The sequence below is a fragment of the Convolutriloba macropyga genome, chromosome 10 (assembly GCF_964194025.1).
Source record: "Convolutriloba macropyga chromosome 10, txConMacr16.3, whole genome shotgun sequence".
NCBI lineage: Eukaryota > Metazoa > Xenacoelomorpha > Acoela > Convolutidae > Convolutriloba > Convolutriloba macropyga.
This window is the reverse complement of record NC_134477.1, coordinates 9,030,368-9,047,677: the sequence shown is the minus strand read 5'-3', so window position 1 is coordinate 9,047,677 and position 17,310 is coordinate 9,030,368. Positions and strand designations below refer to the sequence as shown.

At 36.3% G+C, this 17,310-nt stretch overlaps 2 protein-coding genes and 1 non-coding gene across 3 annotated transcripts in view; 2 read left to right on the top strand and 1 right to left on the bottom strand.

Annotated features, from left to right (window-relative positions):
• LOC142347905 (uncharacterized) overlaps window positions 1–8,417 on the top strand; it is a 522,468-nt gene extending 514,051 nt beyond the window's left edge. The window contains exons 2-5 of the mRNA XM_075399067.1: window positions 191–371; window positions 2,642–2,733; window positions 7,733–7,913; window positions 8,393–8,417. Of these exons, the coding sequence (XP_075255182.1) occupies window positions 226–371; window positions 2,642–2,733; window positions 7,733–7,913; window positions 8,393–8,417 (444 nt within the window). The 5' untranslated portion in view covers window positions 191–225. The remainder of the gene's footprint in view (window positions 1–190; window positions 372–2,641; window positions 2,734–7,732; window positions 7,914–8,392) is intronic.
• An 80-nt stretch (window positions 8,418–8,497) lies between these two features.
• LOC142348261 (uncharacterized) lies at window positions 8,498–14,138 on the top strand. Its single transcript, XM_075399557.1, has 5 exons — window positions 8,498–8,896; window positions 9,750–9,944; window positions 11,205–11,250; window positions 12,978–13,160; window positions 13,854–14,138. Exons 1-5 carry the CDS (start codon window positions 8,564–8,566, stop codon window positions 14,012–14,014), a joined length of 918 nt encoding a protein of 305 aa, XP_075255672.1. The 5' UTR covers window positions 8,498–8,563; the 3' UTR covers window positions 14,015–14,138.
• Trnas-gcu (transfer RNA serine (anticodon GCU)) lies at window positions 10,472–10,553 on the bottom strand. Its single transcript has one exon. It is a non-coding gene; the product is annotated as a tRNA-Ser (tRNA).
• Window positions 14,139–17,310: the final 3,172 nt, after the last annotated feature.

Here is a 17,310-nt window from a genome sequence, read left to right as displayed (position 1 = left end):
GAGTTAATTTTCCCCGGTAAAGATCGAGTCCTTGAAGTAGTCCCCCCCCCCCCCCCCCACTCCCACCCCTACTACGTTGGATGTTAAGTTGTTCGGCAACTTTCTACCTGGCCTCTATCGAACCGTATATGGTGTTATGTGATTTTCGCTTGGACTATAACGGCATTTGTTTTCATTTGAACACTTTCAGGTTTTTCGTGTGAATGAATTGGTCTGTATGATAAAATGGCGCTGACTTTCCTCTCGCATAGAGAGAGGCTTACTGATCTGATTGCGGGTAGAGTTACAGAAGCAGTTCAGTCTTCAGTGCAGCTCACATTGGAACCGCCCGTGCGCAGGAAGGAAACAGTAAACTCGTCAGAAATCAAAGGAAAGCTAAAGCGGGCACTTTTTCCGCAATGTTTTAATACCAATTTATATAAAAGTTTTAACTGTGGTTTCAGATGCCCCCATCATATACGTTATGAGACCCTATTTAACGAAATATGCGCCCTACTTAACAAATTTTTTTTTACTACATAATGCGTTCTTAGAGGTCGCACATTAATTGGCGACCTGATAGTTTATCAGTAGTCAATTTATCAGTTTACTGATAATTTTATCAGTAGTAAAATTATCAGTAGTCAAATTATTAACAAAAATTTACTGTCTGCTACTTTTGGCGTTAACTTAGATGGATGTCATCAAGGTTGACGGCATCATAGAGCTGCGAATTAGATACTATCTGCAATAAGAATAAAGAGGCAGTCAATATGATAGTAAGGATATCATTTTTCATACTATTTTGTCTTTCGAATTGAACCTTTACATTCATTGACAAAAGTTAAAGCAAAAAATGTAATTGTACGTGGTAGTTGTCTGTTTTTGAGAAGCATCTTTGCTGTCAACACGATCGCCATTTGTTTTGAGTTTTGGTGAGGTGACTGTGAATGGGTTGGAATTTTAAATCGTGGAACATTTAAAAAGTTTCTTAAAGTACTTACAGAGAAAATCCAGGCACACGCACAAATGGCAATTTTACATGGTGAACTGCTTTTTCAAGTTATATGTAGTTAAAAATAAGTTTTGTCCCTTATTTTCATTTTTATATCAATCGACTTGTTGTCATCAGAAGTTAAGTAATTCTAAATTCAGACACTGACAAGCGAGATAAACTTAAAGTGGAAATCGAGATAGAAGCGGCCAATTTTCCGTATGCAGCATGCATATGTATCCCGCATAAAATCTGTTCAACTTAATCATGCCTTCATCAATTTCAGTAATTTTTTGCATTGCGATTTCAAGAAAGTTTGGAACAAGTTGAACAGATTGTACGTGGGACTCAAATTACAGCTGATTACGGAACATTGTCCTGCTTCTATTTGGTAAGTGTGAATGGCAGTTTTTCTGACTGTATTTTTGTTTCAATATTCGGCTGATTGTTTGTCGGTTGATACAAAATTAAGAACTCAGTCCTGCAATTTTCAGGCTTTCCAAAGTGTAGGCTGTGCTAAGAACCCGTGACTTGATTGACTTGATCATAGTACTGGTCAGATTGAAAATACAGAACTGCTAAATTATGGTTTAGTACTTGATCATAGTACTGGTCAGATTAAATTCACTTGATCATGGTACTAAAATTGACTTGATCATCGTACTGGTCAGATTAAATTGACTTGATCATGGTACTAAAATTGACTTGATCATAGTACTGGTCAAATTAAAAATACAGAACTGCAAAATTATGGTTCAGTACTTGATCATAGTACTGGTCAGATTAAATTCACTTGATCATGGTACTAAAATTGACTTGATCATAATACTGGTCAGATTAAAAATACAGAACTACAAAATTATGGTTCAGTACTTGACAATAGTACTGGTCAGATTAAATTGTCTTGATCATAGTACTAAAATTGACGTCATCATATTACTGGTCAGAATAAATTAACTTGATCATGGTACTAAAATTGACTTGATCATAGTACTGGTCAGATTAAAAATACAGAACTGCAAAATTATGATTCAGTACTTGATCATAGTACTGGTCAGATTAAATTGACATGATCATGGTACTAAAATTGACGTGGTCATAGTACTTGTCAGAATAAATTGACTTGATCATGGTACTAAAATTGACTTGATCATAGTACTGGTCAGATTAAAAATACAGAACTGCAAAATTATGGTTCAGTACTTGATCATAGTACTGGTCAGATTAAATTGACTTGATCATGGTACTAAAATTGACTTGATCATAGTACTGGTCAGATTAAAAATACAGAACTGCTAAATTATGGTTTAGTACTTGATCATAGTACTGGTCAGATTAAATTGACTTGATCATGGTACTAAAATTGACTTGATCATAGTACTGGTCAGATTAAATTGACTTGATCATGGTACTAAAATTGACTTGATCATAGTACTGGTCAGATTAGAAATACAGAAATGCAAAATTATGATTCAGTACTGATTTTTTGGGTGGGTCAAGTCCTGATTGATATTTGTATCGTCCCAGAAATGATAGCGTGTTTTTGACTTGCCCGACAAGTGATGTATGTTCCCAAATTATAACTAAAAAATCAGGGATCTGAGACTTGAACCCTTGGAATCACCACATGTAAAAGGTAGGAAAAAGTGCCCGTGGATCCAACATAGATCTCATAATGGCACCTTTGCTGGAATCGTCCACCTTGAAATCGTCGGTTTACTGTCTCATGGAACAGGAATTCAAGTTGACTTTGGAAGGAGGTGGGGCTTGAAACTTTCTCTTCTACTGTCCAATTTTACAATATCTAACTCTTCTAACGCAAGCTCAATTTGTTAAAAGTAATGAATCTGGCCTCCGCTTTAAAACATAATTAGGTGCTCTTTCAATAGTTGAATGACAGAGAGTAGTCTTATTAGGTATAAACATTAACAGTAAGTAGAATTTCCTAATAAATCTGATCAATTCTGTTCTTAATGAGGCGCAGCTCATTGTGAACTATAAGGCACAACTAAGTTGACGTGAAGTAAGCCTATAAATATAATAAAAGAGTGGTTGTATGTGTTTGCGCCTAATAGATTTCACTAGCCGGTTGTCTGTGATAAACGCGGCTATCATTTGTTGCGTGTGTGCATGCTTCGAATGAGTGACCTTGCTGCTCCTTTTTGATTGTCCAATGAGGACTTCAAACATTAAAACATTTCTGAGAAAATTTTAATTATTTCGTGCGGGGCGAAATATTTATTAACAGCCGTGATGCGATAGCGAGGCTATTATTGGATTCATTTTTTGCAATCCAAGTAGTTTGGATTGTATTTGGGCGCATTTTTCAATATCTGTTCTCACTTTTTGCAATGCAAAGGGTTTTGATTGTATTCGTTTAGTGTGCTGTCAATTTTCACGACTTGAAGAGGAGTATTGGACAATTTTTTTAATCAACTGTATTGGAGTGAATTTGGAAGCAGGAAATGAGTGAAAAAATATGGAGTGGTTTGAAGGTTAACACAATTGCGGGGTGAACCGAAAACAGTGTGTTTTAATCCACGCCGCTGTTTTCGAAAGTGCTCGAAATCCATGTGTAAAAGAAACTTGCCGTAGGACAATTTTTTGTTCAAGTCCGGGTTTTTCAAGCTACTTTTTTTGGTTTTGATGTTTTTTTTGGTTAAGAGGTTTGAATAGTAGATTTTACAAGTTTTATGCTAATTTAGAGGTTTTCAGCCTTTTTAATGTTTTAAAGTCTACTTGAGACTTTGCCCCTCGTTTTGTTTCATTGCTTTCATCGGGGGTTTACTAGAAACTTGTTGCTCGAAAGAATTTTTATCAATTTTCTCAAAAATAAGTTAAGGTTGCGAACCCTAATATGGCATACCTGTTATTACCTTTTACGCTTTTTGTGATCTTCATTTGATTAAAGAAATGTTTTCTTTTTCATGTGAACTTATATTACTTCAGGAAATCTATCTTTCCCTCAAGATTCTATCTTTTTCCCTCATTTTTTTTGTTCAGTTGGTTCGGAGGTTAAAATTTCAATGATTGAGTTTAAAATTCTTTTTTAATTTTTCTCGAGTGATTTAATTATGTAGTAATTCTCTGAAAGGATTGGCTAAGAAAACTCCTCGACGCGCTTCCGCAATTCTTGCGGTTATTTTTTGAAACTTATGTCAATGAGAGGTCAAATTTTAATCACAATGGAGCAGTGACTACAGTGAAAAAGCGATCTGGTTTTAATTGTATTATATTGTAATTACTTTTGGAGAGGAGTGAGAGATTGATATTTGAATATGTTTTTAAAAGATTTTGAAAGCGCTTTTTCTTTCACGTGCGGCAATTTGACTTCAATTTTTGCTATTTTTTAATCCTGACTATCCTCACTAATAGTTTTCGAAAGGTCATGCGTATGTTTCAATTCTGCTGTGTTGTATTTTTTTTAATTCTTCAAAGGTCAATTAATGGTTTATATAAAACTGTTTTAATGAAAAATATCAGTGATACATGAGTCTGGTTTTTGGATAAGGATTTTTTCGTTTTGTTTTGTTTCTTAGATATTTTGTTTTCTTTTTTTTGCGCATATGGGATTGTGTTTTGTTAAATGTTATAGGTTAATGATGCTGGAATAATTTTGGTAATTATGTTAAAAGTTATTTCAATTCTTTGGATAATAATTCAGGACTTGTCCTAATTTCAAATCAATGATAAGTGAAATTTTCAGTGCTGATTTTAGTCAAAGTAAAGTGTAAAGTGCGCAAAATGGCGGGAAGTTCATGGAGAGAAAGGCAGCTGATCGTTTTTGACTTTGAAGCCACCTGTTTTCATTCATCAATAGTGTAATTTTGGGTTCTACCCGTAGCTGTTGATATTTAATGTCTTTTCACTTGGACTTAAAATTGAAAAGTGTTTTCGGTTTTCTAATGAGAAATAATTTAAAGCAGTCAAGGGTTCCATTTCTAAGCTATTGGTTTTTATGAACTTAATTTCTTTTTCAACTGTTGTAGTGAATTTTTCCTTTTTTTGCCCGACTTTATTATTTTTGTTGTTCTGTCACGTAATGTTAATAATGGCAAGTCTTATTGGTTTCTAATTGGTCATAAATGAAAGTAGTTACAGATTTCAAACGCTATCGTATGGTTTTTATGACTTTGATAGTACTTTGAACATAAAATTTTTAGGTTTACCCTTAATTGTTTTCTTTTGAAATATTTAGTTACTTAGGCTGCATAACAATTACGGCTATTATTGGCATTGTAACAAGGCAGAGATTAATTTAACAAAATTTTTCAGTCGGTTGCTGATAATTTTTTGGCTTTGACTGTAATTCTTATCAAAAAACTGATATTCTTTTAAGTCGCCAGTATTTGAATTAGTTTTTATGTGCTGTTGTATTAACTTGATGATGACAGTTCTTGTCGGCTTTTTTCGTAAACATTAGTGAACTGATTTACGTACTTGAGTGGTTATCTATTTTATTTTGACCTTTGACACCCCTTGCGTTCATAAAAGCTTAATGAATCTTTGGGTTTTGCCTTAATTTGTTGTTCCATACTGTTTTTAGCCCCAATGCTGACCGTTCTCAATGGCTTTCTGAGCGTTTATTGTTTTATTTATGCGTTGAAGTTGATAGTTATTGGTTTTTGTGCTTTTGACTGTGATCTTTTTTGTGATCTTCGTTATTTTGAATGTTTTTGTAGTTTTTTTTGTCTTTCCACTTAGAACAACAATGAGAGGCCACATTGTTCAACTGTGCTCTCTAATGGTAGACATGTGGTTAAGCGTTTTAATATATCGTTACTTGTAATGAGGACTCTGACGCCACTGTTTCAAAACATGTGAGCTTAGATTTTCTCCTTTTTCTTTTGTATTATCGTACATCTTGTTCTTCTTTGATTTTCTTCGAAATTTTAGCATGAGTTTTTAGGACGCATATTATAAACAACTTTTTGTTTTTTGTTAAAGATGTTTTTGCCAGTTTTAGTGACTACGACACTGCTGATTTTCTAAAGAAGAGGATAGAAATGTATTTCTTTCTTAATACTTTCTTTCATTTTGTCCCTTTTTGTATTTGAACGTGTATATGCTTTGATAACCATAGTGGGTTGTTCGTCTGAAACTGATTCATAGTAACTCATTGGTTAGTCACTCATAGTCACTGATTGGTTTCATTCAATCATTTGGATGTTATTTCAGTACTTGTCCTGCTATGTTTTCCCTGTTTTTGTTACCACCATTTGATCACGCGCTAGGAGGACAAATTTCGACTTTGCTAGGTGCCTTCTACCACTCTGCAATGGAAATTGTTTGCGTGACGTCATTTTTTAATGTTTTCACTATAGATTTTAGGTAATTGATGTGCTAATTTTCAATTATACATGACTTTCTTAAAAATGACTTTTGCTTTCATTTATTATGCAATTTCGGACTCTAAACTCTGAATTGAATGGAATTCAGCCAAATTTGATGGATCTTTTTCCGTTTGTGCCCCCCCCCCCAGTGCGTTTTGCCCTCCAGTTACAGAGCACATGCCATTGCATAGTAAATCATTATGTAAAAATATGGCACGTGCGTCTGTGGGGCGCAAAGAGTATGCGCCCACTAAGCGGGGTGGGGGCTTAAAATGGAAAAGATCCAATTTGATTATAAGAATGATATTGTATCTGAAATAAATCAGTACTTCAATTTTAATTTGAAGTTTCCATCCGTAGTTTTTTTCTTTGGTTTTGGTGATTTCTTTTGTTAACTGTGGGGTCTCAGCTGTCTGTTTCGTGCCTTTTATCCGGCTACCTGCCAGCTATGCTAAAATTTTTCCTGCTATCCATATTTTAAAAAAATTAACGTTCTGATCTCTTTGTCTTCGACTTAATTGAATGTTATCAACGTAGAAGGCATCGTAGAGATGTGAGAAATGGCCGTCAATAAAATGCATTTTTGTGGGTGCACCCTGTTTCTACTGTAGTCACTATGTTGGTTCTCTATAGTCAAAGGGGTTATTTCAACAATATAATTTTAACTTTGTGAAACTTTTTATAATTGCTTCGGTGGTGTAACTGTTTTGCCTTTTGTTACGAATAGTTGAATTTGAGGGAACTAAATAAAAGTTCCAGTGAGTACGGAATATCTGCTTTAATTTTTTCCCTATCTCATTGCACTGTGTCAATTTAATGTTCGAAACCATTCTACTATATTCAATTTTTACTTTGGAGGCATTAATTGTCCGGACTTTGTTTGTTTGAGACTTATAGTGCTCGGGACTGAACGCTATTGGTGACATTATATTGGAACGCTATTATGACACTGTGACATATTTGGTTAATTCTTTACGGTTCTATCTCGGTTTTCCTATTAATAATGGAGTAGAATTAGGTGAAATTTGGGACTATTAAAGATAAGCATATTTGTGCATATTTTTGGCGCTTGAAAAACTGGACAATATTTTTTTTACCAAATTTGATCCAAACTCAGTGGAGGTCAAAAGTCTACTTTCTGCAATGTGTTCCTGCAATATATGCGAATTTTTTTTATTGTTAATAAATACTGCAATAGCAAAATGGATATTTTTCTGCAATAGCTTTCCCTTTTTTGACAATTACCAGAAAGGATACATGCGAGCCTTTCTGTTTTCATAGACAGCTAAATATCTAATGCCGTTCACATAAAAAAAATATTTAAAAGTAGATTCAAACCCCGCATATAAAGGAGCCAATGAAACTGTGACCGTTTTGACTTACTACAATTCGAAAACGACCGAAGTTGTGTTTCTCAAACATATAGGTGGGATGCCATGTTCTCTATCGGAACTGGTTACTAACTACATCATTCCAGTGCCAACATACACAATGCCAAACGACAACTTATCTCATACTCGTGGAAATTTTCTATCACACACTCGCGCATTGGATATGATAAAGGGAACTTTTTCCTTCTACCAGTTGAAATTTAAAGCTTGTGTGCGGTGCGTTAATATAACATTTAAGTTAAGGAAAACTAAATTGCAATTCAATTCCAATACCCCCCCCCCCCCCGAGCTCCCTCATATTTTTTCATTATCTTCCGTGAAGAAACAACCTCTTTTTCGATTGTCAATAATTATTATAGCGTTATAAGGCCTTAGTGTTGGCAGCTAAACATACATCATTATAAATGTCAAACCGGTTTCGGGAAAAAAACCAACGGAAAAAGCCCACTTAATGTTAGATAGGAAATAAACCCCCTCTTGACTTTTCACGAGCTGCGCATTTAGCGCCTTTGGCCATGCCACGCGAGTCCTGACCATACCATGCCTTCGCGGCCCGTGGGACTTGATATTAAACTATCACAACCGAACAAAATATCACGACCAGAATTAAAATTTTAAAATGGGGTTTAGTTCCGTGGGGGTTTATTTCCTATCTAAAATTATGTGAGTTTTTTCCGTGGGGGTTTATTTCCTAGACCCATGTCAAACTATCAATTGTAATCAAGTTCAAGTTACAAACTTGTATAAGCTCAAAGTACAAATCGTAAATTGTTTTCAAAATGTCAAGTTGTCAAATTCTACTGGCGTAATGAAAACTGTTCCACCTGAAGCTGTCCGAGTTGCCTGGAGTTGGCTCTCTCTACCCGATGCCAGAGTGCGGCGCTTCTGAAAGACCCAGACGTCCTGTAACTGATGCTGAAAATGTCGGATTATTCGATGCTGATGTCATATTTTCAACTCTGGTGAACGAATTTGAGAGTGGCTATTCCAGATTGTCAACTTTGCCTTTTGAAGTGATCGAACAGATTTTCGATCACGTTTCACCGTTTGTGTCAAAGAGTCTTGAGTGTGTCAATACTCGGGGAGTGTTCGCTAGTCTGGTTGGGAAAGTGGACTTTCCCGCTTTTGGGAGAATCAAAGTCACCAAAATGCCAGTTTTACCCTCGGATCCCAGCAGCATTCCTCCGATACTTGAACCAGTGATGTGCTTGAATTTTTTTTAATTTTTAATTAAGAGTCGAGGATAAAAGAAATTTCCATTTTTCCTGAGGAACTATTCTGCCCTCCACATTAGAATTTATGTGTTGTTATATAGCACGTTGCTATGTAAATTAGAGCACGTGTGTCTTTGAGCGTAAAGTTATGTTGTCAACTAAGATGGGGGACCGTAACATAATAGATATTTTACTTGCATGCTAGTTTGGTTATTTGGGACTGTTAGTTATGTTTTGTGATGTCGAGCGTGAGCTTCAGATAAACGACTGACTTTCAGAGTTTACTCTGAGGTGGGTTAATGTAGAAATTGGAATTGTTTTGTAATAGTTTAAAACGGTGTGTCTGAAAACTTTAATAATGGGCGAAGTTAATTGGTGCTGGTAGATCAATCAAACTGAGAAATAAATCTATAGCGAAAACAGATTTGGGGTCTTTCCCATTATAGCCTCTCACCATATGAACTTATAGCCCCCATTACGTTATATTTAACGGTAATTGGGGGCGGTATACGTTGTATGACCTCTAGGATGGGGAGGATATAATGAACAAGGACCGTTATATTTAAGAATCCAATAATTTTTGTATAAACTGGTTCGGTTGTGACATATTTTTATCAAATCTCAAATCCCGAAGTCCACAGACGCATGGCAAAATCAACTAATGCTTGTTCCATAAATTTGAGCATCCATTTTAGGAGTTCCGATAACTTTCTGTGTAGGGTCCCAAAATTCATCACTTTTGATCTACTAGAATACTTTCTATGTACTGAGAGATCCCCGAATAAATCAAATTGCATTTTACATTTATCCTTAAAGCACATCATTGTTTGCTCGACAGTATCTACCTATCATCCGAAAAGTCGAAGATGTCGGGAACTTGATGGAACGCGTTGCATATGTCTCTGTTTACGAGTGTGACTCCATTTCTGAATTAGCAGATCTCGTCTCGGAGGGAGAAGGAAAACTCAATCTGGAATGTAGCCACTGCAAGCGAAAGCCAAGTTTTACTAACGATATAATTGATTCACCTTTGGTAATTTTAGTTTCAAATTTAGATATCTTCACTTTATGCTCATATGATCCCTCAGCCGTTCTGCTACCCGTGAACAAATTTTGGGTCTTTCCCATAATACCCCCCCTCCCTCCGACCGAATTGTAGCCCCCATTATGGTATATTTACGGTACTTGGGGCTATAACTTTTACTTCTTATTTTTGCATAATTTGGGGTCATTTTGGATCTATGCTGTTTGAAACAACCCACCCCCCCCCCCCCCGCTTAATGGTCATATAACTTCTACGCCTCCAGCGCTCGAGCTAATTGTTTAACACAGTTACGCGCTGTGTTAAATTTCTAAATGGGGAGCTTAAAAAACACGGGAGCAGAATGGAGCCGTTATTTTACCCCAATATATGACTTTTTTAATTGTAACTTTGTAGAACTTTTTACGCAATTGCTTTGCTGTTGTATTTTTTCACCATAAAATAAGTAGGGGTCATAAAAAAAAGATGGCGGAGACAGAGTAGCTCCCAAAACTTATTTCTTTGACAGTTAGCAAAAACGACAGGGATGGGATTCGAACCCACGCACGGAGACCGTATTGGATTAGCAGTCCAACGCCTTAACCACTCGGCCACCCTGTCTACGTATCGCTTCGAAGACTAATTATAATTGATCTTTATGTAATAATTCATCATTTCGATCATGATAGGATTTAACAAATCCTATGACCACTGACCCTATCATAGGATTTCATATACTGTCTCGCAAACAATTGTAGCCCAAACCTGTCCGGCCCGGCGCGTTCACTGAATTTGAGGGAGATATACGTTCTAAGGTAGACCTTCGCAACCGCTCAAAAAGTTGACAAAGGAGTTGCATGGCATATATGACCCCCCCCCCCCCCCCCCAGTGTCTTTTACGCAGCCCCCCCCCCCCCCCCCGTTACAAATTATATGTTGTTATATAGCACGTTACTATGTAAGAAAATAGCACGTGCGCCTGGAGGGGGGGGGGGGGGGCGTAAAAAATATAAGCTCACTAGGGGGGGGGGGGGGGCGTAAAAAATATAAGCTCACTAAGGGGTGGGGGGGGGGCAAAACAGAATAGACCTCAATCTTGTATTCCGTTGTTTTATAGGGCGCCAACAAATGATAACATGCGCACGTGCATAGGTTGCACTTACAGCGCAACCATTTAGAATAAATTTGGTGCTGGGTTGAGGTTAATCAAAACTGGAAATGCACCAACTTTTGTGGATTGTTTCAAAATTTTGTATTTATTTTCATGTTTAGGACCCAAATGGCGAATGGCATATATTGTGGACGGCTCCTACTCCAGGTAATGCTTTAACCATTATGATTACTTTTAAAGCATTAGCTCATCAATGGCCTCTGTTTGTTTTGGTCTCTTTTTCCTTTTCCGCACACTCATTTTCTATTTGAATCGAGTCTGAAAGAAAATCATGTCAATATATAGCTTAGTGGATAGAAAACGAAATGTTCCTTCGAAGAGCCCACCCACAGGATCACTGGCATTTCTTCTATTATCCCGCTTTATTGCTTTCAAGTAGTTTCTTACTAGAGGTCTCAATCCACTTCCATCCAATTTTGTCTCAGCGGCGGGATTTTTTTGAGGTAGTTTTTGGGGCTAAATGGGTGAGTCACCATTTTTTGCCTGTATATCACCTCAGCAAGACGCTATGCGCTGACGGTTGCAATTCGCCAGATAACACCACCTTATTTTTAACCGCATATCAGGCAATAACACAAGATAACATATAATTTCAAGCCAAGAAAATTGTTCTGGTTGTTCCCAAATTTTTTGAAAATAAATATGAGAGAACCCTATGTCAGTCCCACTTTTTTGTTCAGACAATCTTTGACTTTTCTTGAGGGCTTCCCAGACTAGCATATATGGTATCAATTTAAAAATCTCTGCGTAAAAAAGAGTTGTGGTTTTCTTACAATATATCACCAATTACTACTTGATGAATTATATGAATTACTTGATGATATATTTTTTGATGAAATCCCAGAGAAACCATTAAATTGATTCCCTAAATTTGTCTGTGTATAGGGTCGAAACAATTAAAAATTGCTCAAAGAATTAGAGAGAATGAAAAAAAAACGGTTCTAGTTCATTTCAGTTTTTTGTCCGTTATTCTGGTCTCTTAATCTATTAAAATACTTGGTTCTGTGTTTTCCCGCCCACCCCCTCCTACCCCTTATAGAGATAGCTTTACCTTTAGTTTCTTTTTGAGTTTTTTAATGATTTGCTTTTCAACCTGCAATAAATTGATGCACTATTTAAATAAAAGACTAGCAAAATGATCTTTTCTTTTTTTTCTATGATGCGTAAACGAATTGTGACAATTTGATTGGAAAAAAGCCGGTTGTGCGGTTCTACTTCTTTCCACCCCTTTAAATTTAACCGCGCATTTCTCAACCCCATATCATTTCACCCCGCAAGTTAGCTGTGGACATTACAAGCATGTTTTCTCATAATTAAGTGCATATTAATCGCATATTCGGCTGGGACAGTTTCATATCAACCTCAAAGGCCACAGAGGCATGGCCATTGGCCGCGGAACTAGACCAAATGATTATTTGAAGTTATTAGATACAATTACATAAAAATTTGAAATCGCATTTAAGTTAGGAGGCATGTGCTATATTATATTGAAACTGACTTTGCAAACCAAGTCATAATGTTGATTTTATAGATGTAATTCAATGGCAAGTAAGTTTTAATCAATGAAAATTGATAATCTCGTTAGTAGCAAAAGAAGATTTGTAACGCAAACCTCTGGAAACTTCAGAACTGTTGCCAAGACACACTGTGAAGCACCAACATTAGCGCCAGTGAAGCAAGCTGATTAGCTTGGTTCTCTGACTTCCGGTCCCAGTACCACAACGCAAAGGGCGATATGATAGAGGGGTGAAATCAGAGGGGGTTAAACAAATAGGGGTGAATAAGTTGGACATCATAATTTTTATAATGAGGTACAATATCATAGTTTTAGACTAGTCAAGGACTGATAAACAAAACTAACTATTTTGTTTAAGAGGAGAGAAGGTCCCACTTTGGCGTATCAATTGGATGCACTCGGGGAACTTACATAGCTGTCAGTCGATCAAATTTCATCCGAGTTTGGAACTGCCAAATACGGAGTGCTCAACATGCGAACATTCTAGAAGACGCAGAAATAGCGAAACCCTATTTGGGATCAGGAAGAACTTTGGAAACTGGTATGTCTGTGACATTTACAGATTTTCAAAATTGTAGTCTTATGAAAATCTATCTGCCAGTACCTGCACTTTCTTATTCCCAATTTAGTTTTTTTAATGAGAGGATTGCATATAAGCTATGAAGGTCTCATTTTTAGACCATAACATTGAATTGAATCGAATTTGGATACTTATCACAGAAATATGACAGAATATGCAAAATCAAAATATAAAGAGCTACTCCAACGTGGACAAACAAATGAGAACATTCCTCTTCAATTAGTTGCCCAATTCGTTGCCAAATATCGCTTTCTCAAACGCCCGAAACAAGATTATTTACATAAAAATATTTGAATTTAAAAGGACCTCAGATGTATCATGTTAACAGTATTTAGTCCTTATCTTAATTAATCAGTAAAAAAAATTCTTCGTGAATGGAATAATGAAATTGTTGGAATATTATTTAATTTGGTTGAGAACTTGTATAGTGCGGCGTTAGAGATTAACTACAACATTAAGTCTTCCGTGGCATCAGTTTTGTAAATTGAAATTATTAAGTGCAAGTTTTAAGATGCCAGATCTTTGCGGTACTCGATTCTAGATTTCGAGATTTTAAACATGCGAATCGCGTCTTCCAAGCAAGGTTATGTGACTCAGTGGTGAAGTCACTTCGAAATTCTGACTTGAGTGAGGAAAGTTCAAGATTGTCTTTAGGCCAGCTGGTCTGGATAACCGATTCGACTCCATACCAGTTTTGCACTCCTTCTGATTTGAATGGTCCAGTCCAGATGTTCAAACTAGAGACTGGTATCTTGGATAGATGGGATGCCAGCAAGTGTACAGCAAACCCTCTAGGCACTCAACCTACATGCTAAATCATCAATCACTCTTGTTGCGTCTGATTTATTTGGAAAGATTGTATCTTGTTTCTACAATTTGCTCTACATTCTCTACAGCTTAGGAAATTGTTTCCATCCCTGGTGAACAAAATTTTTGTCTTCATAGATCTGTGTGAAGAAATTAATGACTCTGCTCTAGTAGTGGTTTCTATAGCCTCGAATGAGAGATATGACTACCCAGATTGAGGTGGCCAGACCGAAGTGACCCCTGATCAGACGAGTTTCGAGCGCACACATGTTCCTGGTGCGCTCGAATTACATGGTCTGGAAAAAGCTTCGAGCGCACTTTCGTCTGGACAATGGTCTGGAACTTGTCTGATCAGGGGTCACTTCGGTCTGGGACGGTCTGATCAGAGGCAGTTTCGAGCGCACACTAGTCTGATCAGGGGAGGTTTTCGAGCGCACACTAGTCTGATCAGGGGAGGTTTTCGAGCGCACTTTAGTCTGATCAGAGGGCGTTTCGAACGCACTTTAGTCTGATCAGGGACGTTTCGAACGCACTTTTGTCTGATCAGAGAGACGTTTCGACCGCACTTTTGTCTGATCAGAGAGACGTTTCGACCGCACTTTTGTCTGATCAGAGGACGTTTCGAGCGCACTTTTGTCTGATCAGAGGAAGTTTCGAGCGCACGTTTGTCTGATCAGAGGACGTATCGAGAGCTGAAATAGGTTAAATACTGTCGGAAAAAATCTACAGTTGAACTAACGAACAACTTTTTGAGATTTTCCAGTATGTTTTGGGTGTGTTCCCCTCCTTCTCTCAACCGGGCTGGGGACCGGCTACGGCGGAGTTACAAACAAACAACTATAGGAGATTTTGAGCAGAGTATTCGGTAAAAAAAAACCGGGCTCAAGCTCCATCTCCAAAAATAAAACAAATTAAAATACAACAAGTTAAAATAAAACAAATTAAAATAAAACAAATTAAAATAAAACAAATTAAAAAAAATAACAGCAGAAATTTAAACAATATAGCGTAACATTATCGGAAAATTATCTCAAGTCTGTTTATCTCAAACAGACTTTGTTGAGATTTTTCCAGTATGTTCTGGGTGTGTTCCCCTCCTCCTTATCTGGGGACCGGCTACGGCGGAGTTACAAACAAACAAACAACTATAGGAGAATTGAGCGGAGCACTAGAAAAAAACTAGGCTCGAAAAGCTCTCTCCAAAACAGATTGAAATACTATTTATTTTTGGGAAATTTAGGAGGACCATTCTTTTTGAATTACAAACTAAATAGTATTGTTAGTCTGGTATATCAATTTGGTTCACTTTGAACAACTCCTTGATCCGATAAAAGTTTATATTTTTGAAAATAGAATAAGCGAATAAGTCGAAAATTCCGATTGAAATACGAACTGTTTTCTAGGAAAGTTAGGCAGACCAGTCTTTTTGCATTACAACCTTAATAGTACTGGTAGTCTGGGATATCAATTTGGTTCACTTTGAACAACTCTTTGACCCGATAAAATTTCTATATTTTTGAAAATAGAATAAGCGAATAAGTCGAAAATTCCGATTGAAATACGAACTTTTTTTCTAGGAAAGTTAGGCGGGCCATTCTTTTTGCATTACAACCTAAATAGTACTGGTAGTGCGGGATATCAATTTGGTTCACTTTGAGCAACTCCTTGATCCGATAAAATTTTATATTTTTGAAAATAGAATAAGCGAATAAGTCGAAAATTCCGATTGAAATACGAATTTTTTTCTAGGAAAGTTAGGCGGACCATTCTTTTTGCATTACAACCTAAATAGTACTGTTAGTCTGGGATATCAATTTGGTGCACTTTGAAAAGCTCTTTGACCCGATAAAATTTCTATAATTTTGAAAATAGAATAAGCGAATAAGTCGAAAATTCCGATTGAAATACGAACTTTTTTTCTAGGAAAGTTAGTCGGACCATTCTTTTTGCATTACAACCTAAATAGTACTAGTAGTCTGGGATATCAATTTGGTTCACTTTGACCAAATCCCTGATCCGATAAAAATTTCTATATTTTTAAAAATAGAATGAGCGAATAAGTCGAAAATTCCGATTGAAATACGAACTTTCTTTCTAGGAAAGTTATGCGGACCATTCTTTTTGCATTACAACCTAAATAGTACTGGTAGTCTGGGATATCAATTTGGTTCACTTTGAACAACTCCTTGACCCGATAAAATTTCTATATTTTTGAAATTAGAATAAGCGAATAAGTCGATATTTCCTATTGAAATACTAACTTTTTTCCTAGACAAGCTATAGCAAAAATTCTCTTTGTTTTACTCTCTAGGTACACAGGGGATAATCCATGCACAGTTTGGTTTGATTTGAATAACTCCTTGACCCGATGAAAAAGACCTATTTTTAAAATTCGCTAATCTCGAAATTCGCAAATGACTATAAAACTTCTTCATAAATGGAAGTTTTATGACTACAACTTTTCCATAATATGGAAGTTCTATGGTTACTACTTCTCCATAACAACAGAAAGGAGGCATTTAAAGTGTCTTGGTTTTTTCGTGAGTCCTCAGAAGCTTCTTAAACTACAAGGAAACAGATTTGACTGTTTTTCTTGCAGAATAAGCAAAAACGGAGGCTCTTTTCTTCCAAGACATGATATATATAGTTAAAATCCCGGATAGGCCAAGAATAGAACATCATAAAAGCAAAGAAATAAAGCACAATTAAAATACAGCACATGGGAGAAGGTGCCTGTAAGGGCAAAAAGGGTTGGACATTTAACAAAAAATCAATTTTTTTTTAAAGTAACCCAAAAATTAAAAGACGCCAAAACAAAACAACCTAGTGCCTTACAATCCTTATAGGTAGAAGTCACTACCAAATCAGTATGGGTAACATTGAACAACTCCTCGACCCATAAGGTCACATCATATTTTTGAAATACGAACCGACTTTAGAGAAACATTTGAAAAAATTGCAAAACTTGACTTCATATATAACTAATCTTGAATTTCTTCAAACCATGGCCAACGTTAACCTGCCACACGCTTGTCTTATCACTTTGAGCCGCCTAGACTCAATAGTCGAGAAATAACAAGACATTTTAGAAAAAAAACAGACGAATTTTTTGCGTTTCCGAACTTAACTTTTCTACTCAACCACTTTTTGAAGTATTTACCCCAAAGCAAAAATTGCCAGTTTATTACAATCTAATTCAATAGTAGATTTTATGAAAATAGTCTGAGCAACATTGAAGAGCTCCTTGACCCAGAGGGTCACATTATATTTTTGAAATACGAAACGACTTTAGAGAAACATCTGA

Excerpts from the sequence above, each read along its gene's own strand:
- LOC142348261 (XM_075399557.1), top strand. The coding sequence starts at position 8,564 with ATGCCAGAGTGCGGCGCTTCTGAAAGACCCAGACGTCCTGTAACTGAT. Across the intron at positions 8,897-9,749 it reads TTCCTCCGATACTTGAACCA|TATCTACCTATCATCCGAAA; the intron begins GTGATGTGCTTG and ends TTTGCTCGACAG. Across the intron at positions 13,161-13,853 it reads AGGAAGAACTTTGGAAACTG|GCCAGCTGGTCTGGATAACC; the intron begins GTATGTCTGTGA and ends GATTGTCTTTAG.